Here is an 18,953-nt window from a genome sequence, read left to right on the forward strand (position 1 = left end):
CTGACTTGCCTGGTTAAATAAAGGTAAAAATTAACTTGTAAGTCGCTCTGGATAAGAGCGTCTGCTAAATGACTTAAATGTAATGTAAATGTTAATCGCCATGTAAAATATAAAAACTTACAACCATAGTTTCTACCTGGATGAATTCATGGAGAGAACAGTCGTGAGTCTCCTTGAACTCTTTGCGAATGTTGAAAAGGTCGACTTCGCTGCGTGAGACCATGATGCGGATGAGAGCCCTGTCGTCTGTGCCAATACCCTGGGGAGAGGAAAGAGCCACATGGTTATCCATTATAGCTGGATCCCTGGTATTCACTGTAGATGTATCAACATCTATACTCTTTCTGGGGTCCACACAAACACAACACAAAACACAACACAAACACAAAACATAATACAAAACAAACACAATACAAAACAAACACAAAACACAATACAAAACACAATACAAAACACACAACACAAAACAATCACAAAACAACACACAACACAAAACAAAAACACAAAACTCAACATAAAACCCACAACACAAAACACAATACAAAACCCACGACAACACAAAACACAATACACACCACAATAAAAAACACAATACTAAACACAATAACAAACACTATAACAAACAGAATACAAACACAATACAAACACAACACACAATACAAAACACAACACAAAACAAACAACACAAAACACAATACAAAACACAGTACAAACACAAAACACAATACAAAACACAACAAACACTATAACAAACATAATACAAACACAATACAAACAAAATACAAACACAACACAAAACACAACACAAAACACAGTACAAACACAAAACATAATACAAAACAAACACAAAACATAATACAAAACAAACACAAAACATAATACAAAACAAACACAATACAAAACACAACACAACCACAAAACACAACACACAATACCAAAACAACACAACACACAAACACAACAGAAAACAATCACAACACAACACAAAACAAAACCCACCACAAAACAACACACAATACAAAAAACACAACAAAAACACAACACACAAACACGACAGAAAACAATCACAACACAACACCCACCACAATACAAACCACAATAACAAACACAATACAAAACACATAGTACATAGCCTACCAGGTAGACCTAAACAACATGAACTGTTCAGAAAATCCATCCTCTGCTAGTACAAACAGCTAGCCAAGGAAAAACTGCATTTAGCTAGCTATCCACAGGCCAGTAAAATATAGCTGGACTGCAATGGGAGCCATTTTGTAAAAGAAGACAAAATAGACCTACCTTCATGGCTTTGTACAGGCGCTCAGCAAAGTAATTAGACTGGTTCTTTACACTCCGAACTGCAGAGAGAAAGAGAGATATGATAGGTCAACAAAAAACTAAATATTACAATAGCCAAATCTGTAAGATGTAATTTGTCAACAGCCTCAAATTTTTTTTTTACCTTCATTTAACTAGGCAAGTCAGTTAAGAACAAATTCTTATTTACAATGACGGCCTAGGAACAGTGGGTTAACTGCTTGTTTGGGGGCAGAACGACACATTTGTACCTTGTCAGCTCGGGGATTTGAACTTGCAACCGTCCGGTTACTAGTCCAACGCTCTAACCACTAGGCTACCCTGCCACCCCATTGACCTATACTCCACTCTGGAGTCAAGGGCCTAAATAGGTCAGTCCATGCAGAACAATCCTTACCTAGGCCATACATGGCCTGTTTCACGTCTCCAGACATCTCCTTCTTGATGATCTGTTCAATGTCCTTATTGCTGCATCGAACAAACTCTTGGAACACTGAGAAACAGAAATGACATGTCAATCATCGATCATAAAAGCCAGATATTGAGGCTTATATAGCCAATAATATGTCTATCCAATACCGCATTAGTGCCAACACAGTGTTTCCCTGGTACCTCTCTGAGATCTGGTCAGTAGTGATTAAACAGTGTTCCCTGGTACCTCTCTGAGATGTGGTCAGTAGTGCTAACACAGTGTTTCTCTGGTACCTCTCTGAGATGTGGTCAGTAGTGATTAAACAGTGTTTCTCTGGTACCTCTCTGAGACGTGGTCAGTAGTGATTAAACAGTGTTTCTCTGGTACCTCTCTGAGATGTGGTCAGTAGTGATTAAACAGTGTTTCTCTGGTACCTCTCTGAGATGTGGTCAGTAGTGCTAACACAATGTTCCCTGGTACCTCTCTGAGACGTGGTCAGTAGTGATTAAACAGTGTTTCTCTGGTACCTCTCTGAGATGTGGTCAGTAGTGATTGAACAGTGTTTCTCTGGTACCTCTCCTGAGATGTGGTCAGTAGTGATTGAACAGTGTTTCCCTGGTACCTCTGAGATGTGGTCAGTAGTGATTAAACAGTGTTCCCTGGTACCTCTCTGAGATGTGGTCAGTAGTGATTAAACAGTGTTTCTCTGGTACCTCTCCTGAGATGTGGTCAGTAGTGATTGAACAGTGTTTCCCTGGTACCTCTGAGATGTGGTCAGTAGTGATTAAACAGTGTTCCCTGGTACCTCTCTGAGATGTGGTCAGTAGTGATTAAACAGTGTTTCTCTGGTACCTCTCTGAGATGTGGTCAGTAGTGCTAACACAGTGTTTCTCTGGTACCTCTCTGAGATGTGGTCAGTAGTGATTAAACAGTGTTTCTCTGGTACCTCTCTGAGATGTGGTCAGTAGTGCTAACACAGGTGTTTCCCAGGTACCTCTCTGAGACGTGGTCAGTAGTGCTAACACAGTGTTTCCCTGGTACCTCTCTGAGATGTGGTCAGTAGTGCTAACACAGTGTTTCTCTGGTACCTCTCCTGAGATGTGGTCAGTAGCGCTAACACAGTGTTTCTCTGGTACCTCTCTGAGATGTGGTCAGTAGTGCTAACACAGTGTTTCTCTGGTACCTCTCTGAGATGTGGTCAGTAGTGCTAACACAGTGTTTCTCTGGTACCTCTCCTGAGATGTGGTCAGTAGTGCTAACACAGTGTTTCTCTGGTACCTCTCTGAGATGTGGTCAGTAGTGCTAACACAGTGTTTCTCTGGTACCTCTCTGAGATGTGGTCAGTAGTGATTAAACAGTGTTTCTCTGGTACCTCTCCTGAGATGTGGTCAGTAGTGCTAACACAGTGTTTCTCTGGTACCTCTCTGAGATGTGGTCAGTAGTGCTAACACAGTGTTTCTCTGGTACCTCTCTGAGATGTGGTCAGTAGTGCTAACACAGTGTTTCTCTGGTACCTCTCTGAGATGTGGTCAGTAGTGCTAACACAGTGTTTCTCTGGTACCTCTCTGAGATGTGGTCAGTAGTGCTAACACAGTGTTTCTCTGGTACCTCTCCTGAGATGTGGTCAGTAGTGCTAACACAGTGTTTCTCTGGTACCTCTCTGAGATGTGGTCAGTAGTGATTAAACAGTGTTTCTCTGGTACCTCTCTGAGATGTGGTCAGTAGTGCTAACACAGTGTTTCTCTGGTACCTCTCCTGAGATGTGGTCAGTAGTGCTAACACAGTGTTTCTCTGGTATCTCTCTGAGATGTGGTCAGTAGTGCTAACACAGTGTTTCCCTGGTATCTCTCTGAGATGTGGTCAGTAGTGCTAACACAGTGTTTCTCTGGTACCTCTCTGAGATGTGGTCAGTAGTGATTAAACAGTGTTTCTCTGGTACCTCTCCTGAGATGTGGTCAGTAGTGCTAACACAGTGTTTCTCTGGTACCTCTCTGAGATGTGGTCAGTAGTGCTAACACAGTGTTCCCTGGTACCTCTCTGAGATGTGGTCAGTAGTGCTAACACAGTGTTTCTCTGGTACCTCTCTGAGATGTGGTCAGTAGTGCTAACACAGTGTTTCCCTGGTACCTCTCTGAGATGTGGTCAGTAGTGCTAACACAGTGTTTCTCTGGTACCTCTCTGAGATGTGGTCAGTAGTGATTAAACAGTGTTTCCCTGGTACCTCTCTGAGATGTGGTCAGTAGTGCTAACACAGTGTTTCTCTGGTATCTCTCTGAGATGTGGTCAGCAGTGATTAAACAGTGTTTCTCTGGTACCTCTCTGAGATGTGGTCAGTAGTGATTAAACAGATGTAAATGTAACACAGTGTTTCTCTGGTACCTCTCTGAGATGTGGTCAGCAGTGATTAAACAGTGTTTCTCTGGTACCTCTCTGAGATGTGGTCAGTAGTGATTAAACAGTGTTTCCCTGGTACCTCTCTGAGATGTGGTCAGTAGTGCTAACACAGTGTTTCCCTGGTACCTCTCTGAGATGTGGTCAGTAGTGCTAACACAGTGTTTCTCTGGTACCTCTCCTGAGATGTGGTCAGTAGTGCTAACACAGTGTTTCTCTGGTACCTCTCTGAGATGTGGTCAGTAGTGATTAAACAGTGTTTCTCTGGTACCTCTCTGAGATGTGGTCAGTAGTGATTAAACAGTGTTTCCCTGGTACCTCTCTGAGATGTGGTCAGTAGTGCTAACACAGTGTTTCCCTGGTACCTCCCTGAGATGTGGTCATTAGTGCTAACACAGTGTTTCTCTGGTATCTCTCTGAGATGTGGTCAGTAGTGCTAACACAGTGTTTCTCTGGTACCTCTCCTGAGATGTGGTCAGTAGTGCTAACACAGTGTTTCTCTGGTACCTCTCTGAGATGTGGTCAGTAGTGCTAACACAGTGTTTCCCTGGTGCCTCTCTGAGATGTGGTCAGTAGTGCTAACACAGTGTTTCTCTGGTACCTCTCTGAGATGTGGTCAGTAGTGATTAAACAGTGCTTCCCTGGTACCTCTGAGATGTGGTCAGTAGTGCTAACACAGTGTTTCTCTGGTACCTCTCTGAGACGTGGTCAGTAGTGATTAAACAGTGTTTCCCTGGTACCTCTCTGAGATGTGGTCAGTAGCGCTAACACAGTGTTTCTCTGGTACCTCTCTGAGATGTGGTCAGTAGTGATTAAACAGTGTTTCTCTGGTACCTCTCCTGAGATGTGGTCAGTAGTGCTAACACAATGTTCCCTGGTACCTCTCTGAGACGTGGTCAGTAGTGATTAAACAGTGTTTCTCTGGTACCTCTCTGAGATGTGGTCAGTAGCGCTAACACAGTGTTTCTCTGGTACCTCTCTGAGACGTGGTCAGTAGTGATTAAACAGTGTTCCCTGGTACCTCTCTGAGACGTGGTCAGTAGTGATTAAACAGTGTTCCCTGGTACCTCTCTGAGACGTGGTCAGTAGTGATTGAACAGTGTTTCCCTGGTACCTCTCCTGAGATGTGGTCAGTAGTGATTGAACAGTGTTTCTCTGGTACCTCTCTGAGATGTGGTCAGTAGTGATTAAACAGTGTTTCTCTGGTATCTCTCTGAGATGTGGTCAGTAGTGATTGAACAGTGTTTCCCTGGTACCTCTCCTGAGATGTGGTCAGTAGTGATTGAACAGTGTTTCTCTGGTACCTCTCTGAGATGTGGTCAGTAGTGATTAAACAGTGTTTCTCTGGTACCTCTCTGAGATGTGGTCAGTAGTGATTAAACAGTGTTTCTCTGGTACCTCTCTGAGATGTGGTCAGTAGTGATTAAACAGTGTTTCTCTGGTACCTCTCTGAGATGTGGTCAGTAGTGATTGCACAGTGTTTCTCTGGTACCTCTCTGAGATGTGGTCAGTAGTGCTAACACAGTGTTTCCCTGGTACCTCCCTGAGATGTGGTCATTAGTGCTAACACAGTGTTTCTCTGGTATCTCTCTGAGATGTGGTCAGTAGTGCTAACACAGTGTTTCTCTGGTACCTCTCCTGAGATGTGGTCAGTAGTGCTAACACAGTGTTCTCTGGTACCTCTCTGAGATGTGGTCAGTAGTGCTAACACAGTGTTCCCTGGTACCTCTCTGAGATGTGGTCAGTAGTGCTAACACAGTGTTTCTCTGGTACCTCTCTGAGATGTGGTCAGTAGTGCTAACACAGTGTTTCCCTGGTGCCTCTCTGAGATGTGGTCAGTAGTGCTAACACAGTGTTTCTCTGGTACCTCTCTGAGATGTGGTCAGTAGTGATTAAACAGTGCTTCCCTGGTACCTCTGAGATGTGGTCAGTAGTGCTAACACAGTGTTTCTCTGGTACCTCTCTGAGACGTGGTCAGTAGTGATTAAACAGTGTTTCCTGGTACCTCTCTGAGATGTGGTCAGTAGTGATTAAACAGTGTTTCTCTGGTACCTCTCTGAGATGTGGTCAGTAGCGCTAACACAGTGTTTCTCTGGTACCTCTCTGAGATGTGGTCAGTAGTGATTAAACAGTGTTTCTCTGGTACCTCTCCTGAGATGTGGTCAGTAGTGCTAACACAATGTTCCCTGGTACCTCTCTGAGACGTGGTCAGTAGTGATTAAACAGTGTTTCTCTGGTACCTCTCTGAGATGTGGTCAGTAGTGATTGAACAGTGTTTCTCTGGTACCTCTCCTGAGATGTGGTCAGTAGTGATTGAACAGTGTTTCCCTGGTACCTCTGAGATGTGGTCAGTAGTGATTAAACAGTGTTCCCTGGTACCTCTCTGAGATGTGGTCAGTAGTGATTAAACAGTGTTTCTCTGGTACCTCTCCTGAGATGTGGTCAGTAGTGATTGAACAGTGTTTCCCTGGTACCTCTGAGATGTGGTCAGTAGTGATTAAACAGTGTTCCCTGGTACCTCTCTGAGATGTGGTCAGTAGTGATTAAACAGTGTTTCTCTGGTACCTCTCTGAGATGTGGTCAGTAGTGCTAACACAGTGTTTCTCTGGTACCTCTCTGAGATGTGGTCAGTAGTGATTAAACAGTGTTTCTCTGGTACCTCTCTGAGATGTGGTCAGTAGTGCTAACACAGGTGTTTCCCAGGTACCTCTCTGAGACGTGGTCAGTAGTGCTAACACAGTGTTTCCCTGGTACCTCTCTGAGATGTGGTCAGTAGTGCTAACACAGTGTTTCTCTGGTACCTCTCCTGAGATGTGGTCAGTAGCGCTAACACAGTGTTTCTCTGGTACCTCTCTGAGATGTGGTCAGTAGTGCTAACACAGTGTTTCTCTGGTACCTCTCTGAGATGTGGTCAGTAGTGCTAACACAGTGTTTCTCTGGTACCTCTCCTGAGATGTGGTCAGTAGTGCTAACACAGTGTTTCTCTGGTACCTCTCTGAGATGTGGTCAGTAGTGCTAACACAGTGTTTCTCTGGTACCTCTCTGAGATGTGGTCAGTAGTGATTAAACAGTGTTTCTCTGGTACCTCTCCTGAGATGTGGTCAGTAGTGCTAACACAGTGTTTCTCTGGTACCTCTCTGAGATGTGGTCAGTAGTGCTAACACAGTGTTTCTCTGGTACCTCTCTGAGATGTGGTCAGTAGTGCTAACACAGTGTTTCTCTGGTACCTCTCTGAGATGTGGTCAGTAGTGCTAACACAGTGTTTCTCTGGTACCTCTCTGAGATGTGGTCAGTAGTGCTAACACAGTGTTTCTCTGGTACCTCTCCTGAGATGTGGTCAGTAGTGCTAACACAGTGTTTCTCTGGTACCTCTCTGAGATGTGGTCAGTAGTGATTAAACAGTGTTTCTCTGGTACCTCTCTGAGATGTGGTCAGTAGTGCTAACACAGTGTTTCTCTGGTACCTCTCCTGAGATGTGGTCAGTAGTGCTAACACAGTGTTTCTCTGGTATCTCTCTGAGATGTGGTCAGTAGTGCTAACACAGTGTTTCCCTGGTATCTCTCTGAGATGTGGTCAGTAGTGCTAACACAGTGTTTCTCTGGTACCTCTCTGAGATGTGGTCAGTAGTGATTAAACAGTGTTTCTCTGGTACCTCTCCTGAGATGTGGTCAGTAGTGCTAACACAGTGTTTCTCTGGTACCTCTCTGAGATGTGGTCAGTAGTGCTAACACAGTGTTCCCTGGTACCTCTCTGAGATGTGGTCAGTAGTGCTAACACAGTGTTTCTCTGGTACCTCTCTGAGATGTGGTCAGTAGTGCTAACACAGTGTTTCCCTGGTACCTCTCTGAGATGTGGTCAGTAGTGCTAACACAGTGTTTCTCTGGTACCTCTCTGAGATGTGGTCAGTAGTGATTAAACAGTGTTTCCCTGGTACCTCTCTGAGATGTGGTCAGTAGTGCTAACACAGTGTTTCTCTGGTATCTCTCTGAGATGTGGTCAGCAGTGATTAAACAGTGTTTCTCTGGTACCTCTCTGAGATGTGGTCAGTAGTGATTAAACAGATGTAAATGTAACACAGTGTTTCTCTGGTACCTCTCTGAGATGTGGTCAGCAGTGATTAAACAGTGTTTCTCTGGTACCTCTCTGAGATGTGGTCAGTAGTGATTAAACAGTGTTTCCCTGGTACCTCTCTGAGATGTGGTCAGTAGTGCTAACACAGTGTTTCCCTGGTACCTCTCTGAGATGTGGTCAGTAGTGCTAACACAGTGTTTCTCTGGTACCTCTCCTGAGATGTGGTCAGTAGTGCTAACACAGTGTTTCTCTGGTACCTCTCTGAGATGTGGTCAGTAGTGATTAAACAGTGTTTCTCTGGTACCTCTCTGAGATGTGGTCAGTAGTGATTAAACAGTGTTTCCCTGGTACCTCTCTGAGATGTGGTCAGTAGTGCTAACACAGTGTTTCCTGGTACCTCCCTGAGATGTGGTCATTAGTGCTAACACAGTGTTTCTCTGGTATCTCTCTGAGATGTGGTCAGTAGTGCTAACACAGTGTTTCTCTGGTACCTCTCCTGAGATGTGGTCAGTAGTGCTAACACAGTGTTTCTCTGGTACCTCTCTGAGATGTGGTCAGTAGTGCTAACACAGTGTTTCCCTGGTGCCTCTCTGAGATGTGGTCAGTAGTGCTAACACAGTGTTTCTCTGGTACCTCTCTGAGATGTGGTCAGTAGTGATTAAACAGTGCTTCCTGGTACCTCTGAGATGTGGTCAGTAGTGCTAACACAGTGTTTCTCTGGTACCTCTCTGAGACGTGGTCAGTAGTGATTAAACAGTGTTTCCCTGGTACCTCTCTGAGATGTGGTCAGTAGTGATTAAACAGTGTTTCTCTGGTACCTCTCTGAGATGTGGTCAGTAGCGCTAACACAGTGTTTCTCTGGTACCTCTCTGAGATGTGGTCAGTAGTGATTAAACAGTGTTTCTCTGGTACCTCTCCTGAGATGTGGTCAGTAGTGCTAACACAATGTTCCCTGGTACCTCTCTGAGACGTGGTCAGTAGTGATTAAACAGTGTTTCTCTGGTACCTCTCTGAGATGTGGTCAGTAGCGCTAACACAGTGTTTCTCTGGTACCTCTCTGAGACGTGGTCAGTAGTGATTAAACAGTGTTCCCTGGTACCTCTCTGAGACGTGGTCAGTAGTGATTAAACAGTGTTCCCTGGTACCTCTCTGAGACGTGGTCAGTAGTGATTGAACAGTGTTTCCCTGGTACCTCTCCTGAGATGTGGTCAGTAGTGATTGAACAGTGTTTCTCTGGTACCTCTCTGAGATGTGGTCAGTAGTGATTAAACAGTGTTTCTCTGGTATCTCTCTGAGATGTGGTCAGTAGTGATTGAACAGTGTTTCCCTGGTACCTCTCCTGAGATGTGGTCAGTAGTGATTGAACAGTGTTTCTCTGGTACCTCTCTGAGATGTGGTCAGTAGTGATTAAACAGTGTTTCTCTGGTACCTCTCTGAGATGTGGTCAGTAGTGATTAAACAGTGTTTCTCTGGTACCTCTCTGAGATGTGGTCAGTAGTGATTAAACAGTGTTTCTCTGGTACCTCTCTGAGATGTGGTCAGTAGTGCTAACACAGTGTTTCTCTGGTACCTCTCCTGAGATGTGGTCAGTAGTGCTAACACAGTGTTCTCTGGTACCTCTCTGAGATGTGGTCAGTAGTGCTAACACAGTGTTCCCTGGTACCTCTCTGAGATGTGGTCAGTAGTGCTAACACAGTGTTTCTCTGGTACCTCTCTGAGATGTGGTCAGTAGTGCTAACACAGTGTTTCCCTGGTGCCTCTCTGAGATGTGGTCAGTAGTGCTAACACAGTGTTTCTCTGGTACCTCTCTGAGATGTGGTCAGTAGTGATTAAACAGTGCTTCCCTGGTACCTCTGAGATGTGGTCAGTAGTGCTAACACAGTGTTTCTCTGGTACCTCTCTGAGACGTGGTCAGTAGTGATTAAACAGTGTTTCCCTGGTACCTCTCTGAGATGTGGTCAGTAGTGATTAAACAGTGTTTCTCTGGTACCTCTCTGAGATGTGGTCAGTAGCGCTAACACAGTGTTTCTCTGGTACCTCTCTGAGATGTGGTCAGTAGTGATTAAACAGTGTTTCTCTGGTACCTCTCCTGAGATGTGGTCAGTAGTGCTAACACAATGTTCCCTGGTACCTCTCTGAGACGTGGTCAGTAGTGATTAAACAGTGTTTCTCTGGTACCTCTCTGAGATGTGGTCAGTAGCGCTAACACAGTGTTTCTCTGGTACCTCTCTGAGATGTGGTCAGTAGTGATTGAACAGTGTTTCCCTGGTACCTCTCTGAGACGTGGTCAGTAGTGATTGAACAGTGTTTCCCTGGTACCTCTCCTGAGATGTGGTCAGTAGTGATTGAACAGTGTTTCTCTGGTACCTCTCTGAGATGTGGTCAGTAGTGATTAAACAGTGTTTCTCTGGTATCTCTCTGAGATGTGGTCAGTAGTGATTGAACAGTGTTTCCCTGGTACCTCTCCTGAGATGTGGTCAGTAGTGATTGAACAGTGTTTCTCTGGTACCTCTCTGAGATGTGGTCAGTAGTGATTAAACAGTGTTTCTCTGGTACCTCTCTGAGATGTGGTCAGTAGTGATTAAACAGTGTTTCCCTGGTACCTCTCTGAGATGTGGTCAGTAGTGATTGAACAGTGTTTCTCTGGTACCTCTCTGAGATGTGGTCAGTAGTGCTAACACAGTGTTTCTCTGGTACCTCTCTGAGATGTGGTCAGTAGTGCTAACACAGTGTTCCCTGGTACCTCTCTGAGATGTGGTCAGTAGTGATTGAACAGTGTTTCCCTGGTACCTCTCTGAGATGTGGTCAGTAGTGCTAACACAGTGTTTCCCTGGTACCTCTCTGAGATGTGGTCAGTAGTGATTGAACAGTGTTTCCCTGGTACCTCTCTGAGATGTGGTCAGTAGTGCTAACACAGTGTTTCTCTGGTACCTCCCTGAGATGTGGTCAGTAGTGATTAAACAGTGTTTCTCTGGTACCTCTCTGAGATGTGGTCAGTAGTGCTAACACAGTGTTTCTCTGGTACCTCTCTGAGATGTGGTCAGTAGTGCTAACACAGTGTTTCCCTGGTACCTCTCTGAGATGTGGTCAGTAGTGCTAACACAGTGTTTCCCTGGTACCTCTCTGAGATGTGGTCAGTAGTGCTAACACAGTGTTTCCCTGGTACCTCTCTGAGATGTGGTCAGTAGTGATTGAACAGTGTTTCTCTGGTACCTCTCCTGAGATGTGGTCAGTAGTGCTAACACAGTGTTTCTCTGGTACCTCTCTGAGATGTGGTCAGTAGTGCTAACACAGTGTTTCCCTGGTACCTCTCTGAGATGTGGTCAGTAGTGCTAACACAGTGTTTCTCTGGTACCTCTCTGAGATGTGGTCAGTAGTGCTAACACAGTGTTTCTCTGGTACCTCTCTGAGATGTGGTCAGTAGTGATTGAACAGTGTTTCTCTGGTACCTCTCCTGAGATGTGGTCAGTAGTGCTAACACAGTGTTTCTCTGGTACCTCTCTGAGATGTGGTCAGTAGTGCTAACACAGTGTTTCTCTGGTACCTCTCCTGAGATGTGGTCAGTAGTGCTAACACAGTGTTTCCCTGGTACCTCTCTGAGATGTGGTCAGTAGTGCTAACACAGTGTTTCTCTGGTACCTCTCCTGAGATGTGGTCAGTAGTGCTAACACAGTGTTTCTCTGGTACCTCTCTGAGATGTGGTCAGTAGTGCTAACACAGTGTTTCTCTGGTACCTCTCTGAGATGTGGTCAGTAGTGCTAACACAGTGTTTCTCTGGTACCTCTCTGAGATGTGGTCAGTAGTGATTGAACAGTGTTTCTCTGGTACCTCTCCTGAGATGTGGTCAGTAGTGATTGAACAGTGTTTCTCTGGTACCTCTCTGAGATGTGGTCAGTAGTGCTAACACAGTGTTTCTCTGGTACCTCTCTGAGATGTGGTCAGTAGTGCTAACACAGTGTTTCTCTGGTATCTCTCTGAGATGTGGTCAGTAGTGATTGAACAGTGTTTCTCTGGTACCTCTCCTGAGATGTGGTCAGTAGTGCTAACACAGTGTTTCTCTGGTACCTCTCCTGAGATGTGGTCAGTAGTGCTAACACAGTGTTTCTCTGGTACCTCTCCTGAGATGTGGTCAGTAGTGATTGCACAGTGTTTCTCTGGTACCTCTCTGAGATGTGGTCAGTAGTGCTAACACAGTGTTTCTCTGGTACCTCTCTGAGATGTGGTCAGTAGTGCTAACACAGTGTTTCTCTGGTACCTCTCTGAGATGTGGTCAGTAGTGCTAACACAGTGTTTCTCTGGTACCTCTCTGAGATGTGGTCAGTAGTGATTGAACAGTGTTTCTCTGGTACCTCTCTGAGATGTGGTCAGTAGTGCTAACACAGTGTTTCTCTGGTACCTCTCTGAGATGTGGTCAGTAGTGCTAACACAGTGTTTCTCTGGTACCTCTCCTGATTTGTGGTCAGTAGTGCTAACACAGTGTTTCTCTGGTACCTCTCTGAGATGTGGTCAGTAGTGCTAACACAGTGTTCCCTGGTACCTCTCTGAGATGTGGTCAGTAGTGCTAACACAGTGTTTCTCTGGTACCTCTCCTGAGATGTGGTCAGTAGTGCTAACACAGTGTTTCTCTGGTACCTCTCCTGAGATGTGGGAAGCTCCTGGTACAGAGGATACTCATGAACTTAATCTCCATGTCGTCAGAGTCTTCGTTACAGGCATCGGCCAGTTCCTGAAAAGAGCATCAACACTATTCCACAATAAATCCCATTGAAAATCTAACGAGCGAGAGTCATGTTGCATGTTGCATACTCACCTGGGCGTCCACCAATGCTCTGTCCCAGTCGGCTGGACCCTGCTCTCTCGCCCCCTGGGGGGGGGGGGGGGAGGAAGAGCACGACAGGTATTGTTATGTAGAATAGACTTCACTCACTCCTATAGAATTATACGGACGGCCCATATCATGTCCCTTTGTTTTGTAGATGTACAGTGCGAGGGGATAAACGATACCTGCACCAGCGACGTGAGGATCTGACTGAAGCGCCCAGAGGTGTCTGACTGGATAGCGTCCTCCATGCTCTTCTTATAGCCTGCAAGACATCAGACCGAGGTTAATACAAGGCTATTATTCATGCATCATAGGTGTTTATAGCTACAGGAAAGATTAGTGCTTCAGTGTGTTATGGTTTAGTAACAGCTACCAGAACAACTGGCTCCCCCTAAAGGCAACAATAGGTACCACAGTTGAAAGAACAAATAAAATAAAAATTGTATTTGATGCGTACACATATTTTGTAGATGTTGTTGCATGTACAGCAAAATGCTTGTGTTTCTAGCTCCAACAGTAGAGTAATATCTAATGCTTGTGTTTCTAGCTCCAACAGTAGAGTAATATCTAATGCTTGTGTTTCTAGCTCCAACAGTAGAGTAATATCTAATGCTTGTGTTTCTAGCTCCAACAGTAGAGTAATATCTAATGCTTGTGTTTCTAGCTCCAACAGTACAGTAATATCTAATGCTTGTGTTTCTAGCTCCAACAGTAGAGTAATATCTAATGCTTGTGTTTCTAGCTCCAACAGTAGAGTAATACCTAATGCCTGTGTTTCTAGCTCCAACAGTAGAGTAATATCTAATGCTTGTGTTTCTAGCTCCAACAGTACAGTAATATCTAATGCTTGTGTTTCTAGCTCCAACAGTACAGTAATATATAATGCTTGTGTTTCTAGCTCCAACAGTTCAGTAATACCCATGCTTGTGTTTCTAGCTCCAACAGTACAGTAATATCTAATGCTTGTGTTTCTAGCTCCAACAGTACAGTAATACCTAATGCTTGTGTTTCTAGCTCCAACAGTACAGTAATATCTAATGCTTGTGTTTCTAGCTCCAACAGTTCAGTAATACCCAATGCTTGTGTTTCTAGCTCCAACAGTACAGTAATATCTAATGCTTGTGTTTCTAGCTCCAACAGTGCATTAATACATAGCAACACAAAACAATACACACACAATACCCCCAGAACTAAAAGAAAGAAATATCAGAACGAGCAATATCAATAAATACTGTACATATATACGGGTGTGTATAGACAGTAGTTATATAGGATGGTGTGAATAGACAGTATAGATAGTAGTTATATAGGATGGTGTATATAGACAGTAGTTATATAGGATGGTGTGTATAGAAAGTATAGACAGTAGTTATATAGGATGGTGTGTATAGACAGTAGTTATATAGGATGGTGTGTATAGACAGTAGTTATATAGGATGGTGTGTATAGACAGTAGTTATATAGGATGGTGTATATAGACAGTAGTTATATAGGATGGTGTGTACAGACAGTAGTTATAATAGGATGGTGTGTATAGACAGTAGTTATATAGGATGGTGTGTACAGACAGTAGTTATATAGGATGGTGTGTACAGACAGTAGTTATAATAGGATGGTGTGTATAGACAGTAGTTATATAGGATGGTGTGTACAGACAGTAGTTATATAGGATGGTGTGTATAGACAGTAGTTATAATAGGATGGTGTGTATAGACAGTTGTTATAATAGGATGGTGTGTATAGACAGTAGTTATATAGGATGGTGTGTATAGACAGTAGTTATAATAGGATGGTGTGTGTATAGACAGTAGTTATATAGGATGGTGTGAATAGACAGTAGTTATAATAGGATGGTGTGTATAGACAGTAGTTATATAGGATGGACTATTTAGATGCACTATTGTAAAGTGGCTGTTCCACTGGATGTCATAAGGTGAATTCACCAATTTGTAAGTCGCTCTGGATAAGAGCGTCTGCCAAATGACTTAAATGTAATGTTAAATGGATGGTGTTTATAGACAGTACAGACTGTAGTTATATAGGATGGTGTGTATAGACAGTAGTTATATAGGATGGTGTGTATAGACAGTAGTTATATGGGATGGTGTGTATAGACAGTAGTTATAATAGGATGGTGTGTATAGACAGTAGTTATGTAGGATGGTGTGTAAAGACAGTAGTTATATGGGATGGTGTGTATAGACAGTAGTTATATAGGATGGTGTGTATAGACAGTATGGTCAGTAGTTATAATAGGATGGTGTGTATAGACAGTATAGACAGTAGTTATATAGGATGGTGTGTATAGACAGTAGTTATATGGGATGGTGTGTATAGACAGTAGTTATATAGGATGGTGTGTATAGACAGTAGTGATATAGGATGGTGTGTATAGACAGTAGTGATATAGGATGGTGTGAAATAGACAGTAGTTATATAGGATGGTGTGTATAGACAGTAGTTATATAGGATGGTGTGTATAGACAGTAGTGATATAGGATGGTGTGAAATAGACAGTAGTTATATAGGATGGTGTGAAATAGACAGTAGTTATATAGGATGGTGTGTATAGACAGTAGTTATATAGGATGGTGTGTATAGACAGTAGTTATATAGGATGGTGTGAAATAGACAGTAGTTATACAGGATGGTGTGTATAGACAGTAGTTATATAGGATGGTGTGTATAGACAGTATGGTCAGTAGTTATATAGGATGGTGTGTATAGACAGTAGTTATATAGGATGGTGTGTATAGACAGTAGTTATATAGGATGGTGTGTATAGACAGTAGTTATATTGGATGGTGTGTATAGACAGTAGTTATATAGGATGGTGTGTATAGACAGTAGTTATATAGGATGGTGTGTATAGACAGTAGTTATATAGGATGGTGTGTACAGACAGTAGTTATATAGGATGGTGTGTACAGACAGTAGTTATAATAGGATGGTGTGTATAGACAGTAGTTATATAGGATGGTGTGTACAGACAGTAGTTATATAGGATGGTGTGTATAGACAGTAGTTATAATAGGATGGTGTGTATAGACAGTTGTTATAATAGGATGGTGTGTATAGACAGTAGTTATATAGGATGGTGTGTATAGACAGTAGTTATAATAGGATGGTGTGTATAGACAGTAGTTATATAGGATGGTGTGAATAGACAGTAGTTATAATAGGATGGTGTGTATAGACAGTAGTTATATAGGATGGACTATATAGATGCACTATTGTAAAGTGGCTGTTCCACTGGATGTCATAAGGTGAATTCACCAATTTGTAAGTCGCTCTGGATAAGAGCGTCTGCCAAATGACTTAAATGTAATGTTAAATGGATGGTGTGTATAGACAGTACAGACTGTAGTTATATAGGATGGTGTGTATAGACAGTAGTTATATAGGATGGTGTGTATAGACAGTAGTTATATGGGATGGTGTGTATAGACAGTAGTTATAATAGGATGGTGTGTATAGACAGTAGTTATGTAGGATGGTGTGTATAGACAGTATAGACAGTAGTTATATAGGATGGTGTGTATAGACAGTAGTTATATGGGATGGTGTGTATAGACAGTAGTTATATAGGATGGTGTGTATAGACAGTAGTGATATAGGATGGTGTGTATAGACAGTAGTGATATAGGATGGTGTGAAATAGACAGTAGTTATATAGGATGGTGTGTATAGACAGTAGTTATATAGGATGGTGTGTATAGACAGTAGTGATATAGGATGGTGTGAAATAGACAGTAGTTATATAGGATGGTGTGAAATAGACAGTAGTTATATAGGATGGTGTGAAATAGACAGTAGTTATATAGGATGGTGTGTATAGACAGTAGTTATATAGGATGGTGTGTATAGACAGTAGTTATATAGGATGGTGTGAAATAGACAGTAGTTATATAGGATGGTGTGAAATAGACAGTAGTTATATAGGATGGTGTGTATAGACAGTAGTTATATAGGATGGTGTGTATAGACAGTAGTTATATAGGATGGTGTGTATAGACAGTAGTTATATAGGATGGTGTGTATAGACAGTAGTTATATAGGATGGTGTGAAATAGACAGTAGTTATATAGGATGGTGTGAAATAGACAGTAGTTATATAGGATGGTGTGTATAGACAGTAGTTATATAGGATGGTGTGTATAGACAGTATGGTCAGTAGTTATATAGGATGGTGTGTATAGACAGTAGTTATATAGGATGGTGTGTATAGACAGTAGTTATATTGGATGGTGTGTATAGACAGTAGTTATATAGGATGGTGTGTATAGACAGTAGTTATATAGGATGGTGTGTATAGACAGTAGTTATATTGGATGGTGTGTATAGACAGTAGTTATATAGGATGGTGTGTATAGACAGTAGTTATATAGGATGGTGTGAATAGACAGTATAGACAGTAGTTATATAGGATGGTGTGTATAGACAGTATAGACAGTAGTTATATAGGATGGTGTGTACAGACAGTAGTTATATAGGATGGTGTGTATAGACAGTAGTTATATAGTATGGTGTGTATAGACAGTAGTTATATGGGACGGTGTGTATAGACAGTAGTTATATAGGATGGTGTATATAGACAGTAGTTATAAAGGATGGTGTGTATAGACAGTAGTTATATACAGGATGGTGTGTATAGACAGTACAGACAGTAGTTATATAGGATGGTGTGTATAGACATAAGTTATATAGGATGGTGTGTATAGACAGTAGTTATATAGGATGGTGTGTATAGACAGTATAGACAGTAGTTATATAGGATGGTGTGTATAGACAGTAGTTATATAGGATGGTGTGTATAGACAGTAGTTATATAGGATGGTGTGTATAGACAGTAGTTATATAGGATGGTGTGTATAGACAGTACAGACAGTAGTTATAAAGGATGGTGTGTATAGACATAAGTTATATAGGATGGGTGTGTATAGACAGTAGTTATATATAGGATGGTGTGTATAGACAGTACAGACAGTAGTTATATAGGATGGTGTGTATATACATAAGTTATATAGGATGGTGTGTATAGACAGTAGTTATATAGGATGGTGTGTATAGACAGTATAGACAGTAGTTATATAGGATGGTGTGTATAGAGAGTATAGACAGTAGTTATATATAGGATGGTTTATATAGACAGTAGTTATATAGGATGGTGTGTACAGACAGTAGTTATATAGGATGGTGTATATAGACAGTAGTTATAAAGGATGGTGTGTATAGACAGTAGTTATATACAGGATGGTGTGTATAGACAGTACAGACAGTAGTTATATAGGATGGTGTGTATAGACATAAGTTATATAGGATGGTGTGTATAGACAGTAGTTATAATAGGATGGTGTGTATAGACAGTATAGACAGTAGTTATACAGGATGGTGTGTATAGACAGTAGTTATACAGGATGGTGTGTATAGACAGTAGTTATATTGGATGGTGTGTATAGACAGTATAGACAGTAGTTATATAGGATGGTTTATATAGACGGTAGTTATATAGGATGGTGTGTATAGACAGTAGTTATATAGGATGGTGTGTACAGACAGTAGTTATATAGGATGGTGTATATAGACAGTAGTTATAAAGGATGGTGTGTATAGACAGTAGTTATATACAGGATGGTGTGTATAGACAGTACAGACAGTAGTTATATAGGATGGTGTGTATAGACATAAGTTATATAGGATGGTGTGTATAGACAGTAGTTATAATAGGACTGTGTGTATAGACAGTATAGACAGTAGTTATACAGGATGGTGTGTATAGACAGTAGTTATACAGGATGGTGTGTATAGACAGTAGTTATATAGGATGGTGTGAATAGACAGTATAGACAGTAGTTATATAGGATGGTGTGTATAGACAGTAGTTATATAGGATGGTGTGTATAGACAGTATAGACAGTAGTTATATGGGATGGTGTGTAT

At 42.2% G+C, this 18,953-nt stretch overlaps 1 protein-coding gene across 3 annotated transcripts in view; it reads right to left on the minus strand.

The window, feature by feature from the left end:
- The window catches only part of LOC135526766 (annexin A6-like), a 69,430-nt gene that overhangs the window by 9,166 nt on the left and 41,311 nt on the right, over nt 1-18,953 (minus strand). For 2 of the 3 annotated variants that reach the window (XM_064955410.1, XM_064955412.1), the window contains 6 exons: nt 13,196-13,275; nt 13,002-13,055; nt 12,824-12,917; nt 1,715-1,810; nt 1,300-1,358; nt 122-259 (listed from right to left, as the gene is read on the minus strand). In XM_064955410.1, the coding sequence (XP_064811482.1) occupies nt 122-259; nt 1,300-1,358; nt 1,715-1,810; nt 12,824-12,917; nt 13,002-13,055; nt 13,196-13,275 (521 nt within the window). The remainder of the gene's footprint in view (nt 1-121; nt 260-1,299; nt 1,359-1,714; nt 1,811-12,823; nt 12,918-13,001; nt 13,056-13,195; nt 13,276-18,953) is intronic. The other variant, XM_064955411.1, reaches the window with a different exon arrangement.

The sequence above is a fragment of the Oncorhynchus masou genome, chromosome 32, assembly GCF_036934945.1.
Source record: "Oncorhynchus masou masou isolate Uvic2021 chromosome 32, UVic_Omas_1.1, whole genome shotgun sequence".
Classification (NCBI taxonomy): domain Eukaryota; kingdom Metazoa; phylum Chordata; class Actinopteri; order Salmoniformes; family Salmonidae; genus Oncorhynchus; species Oncorhynchus masou.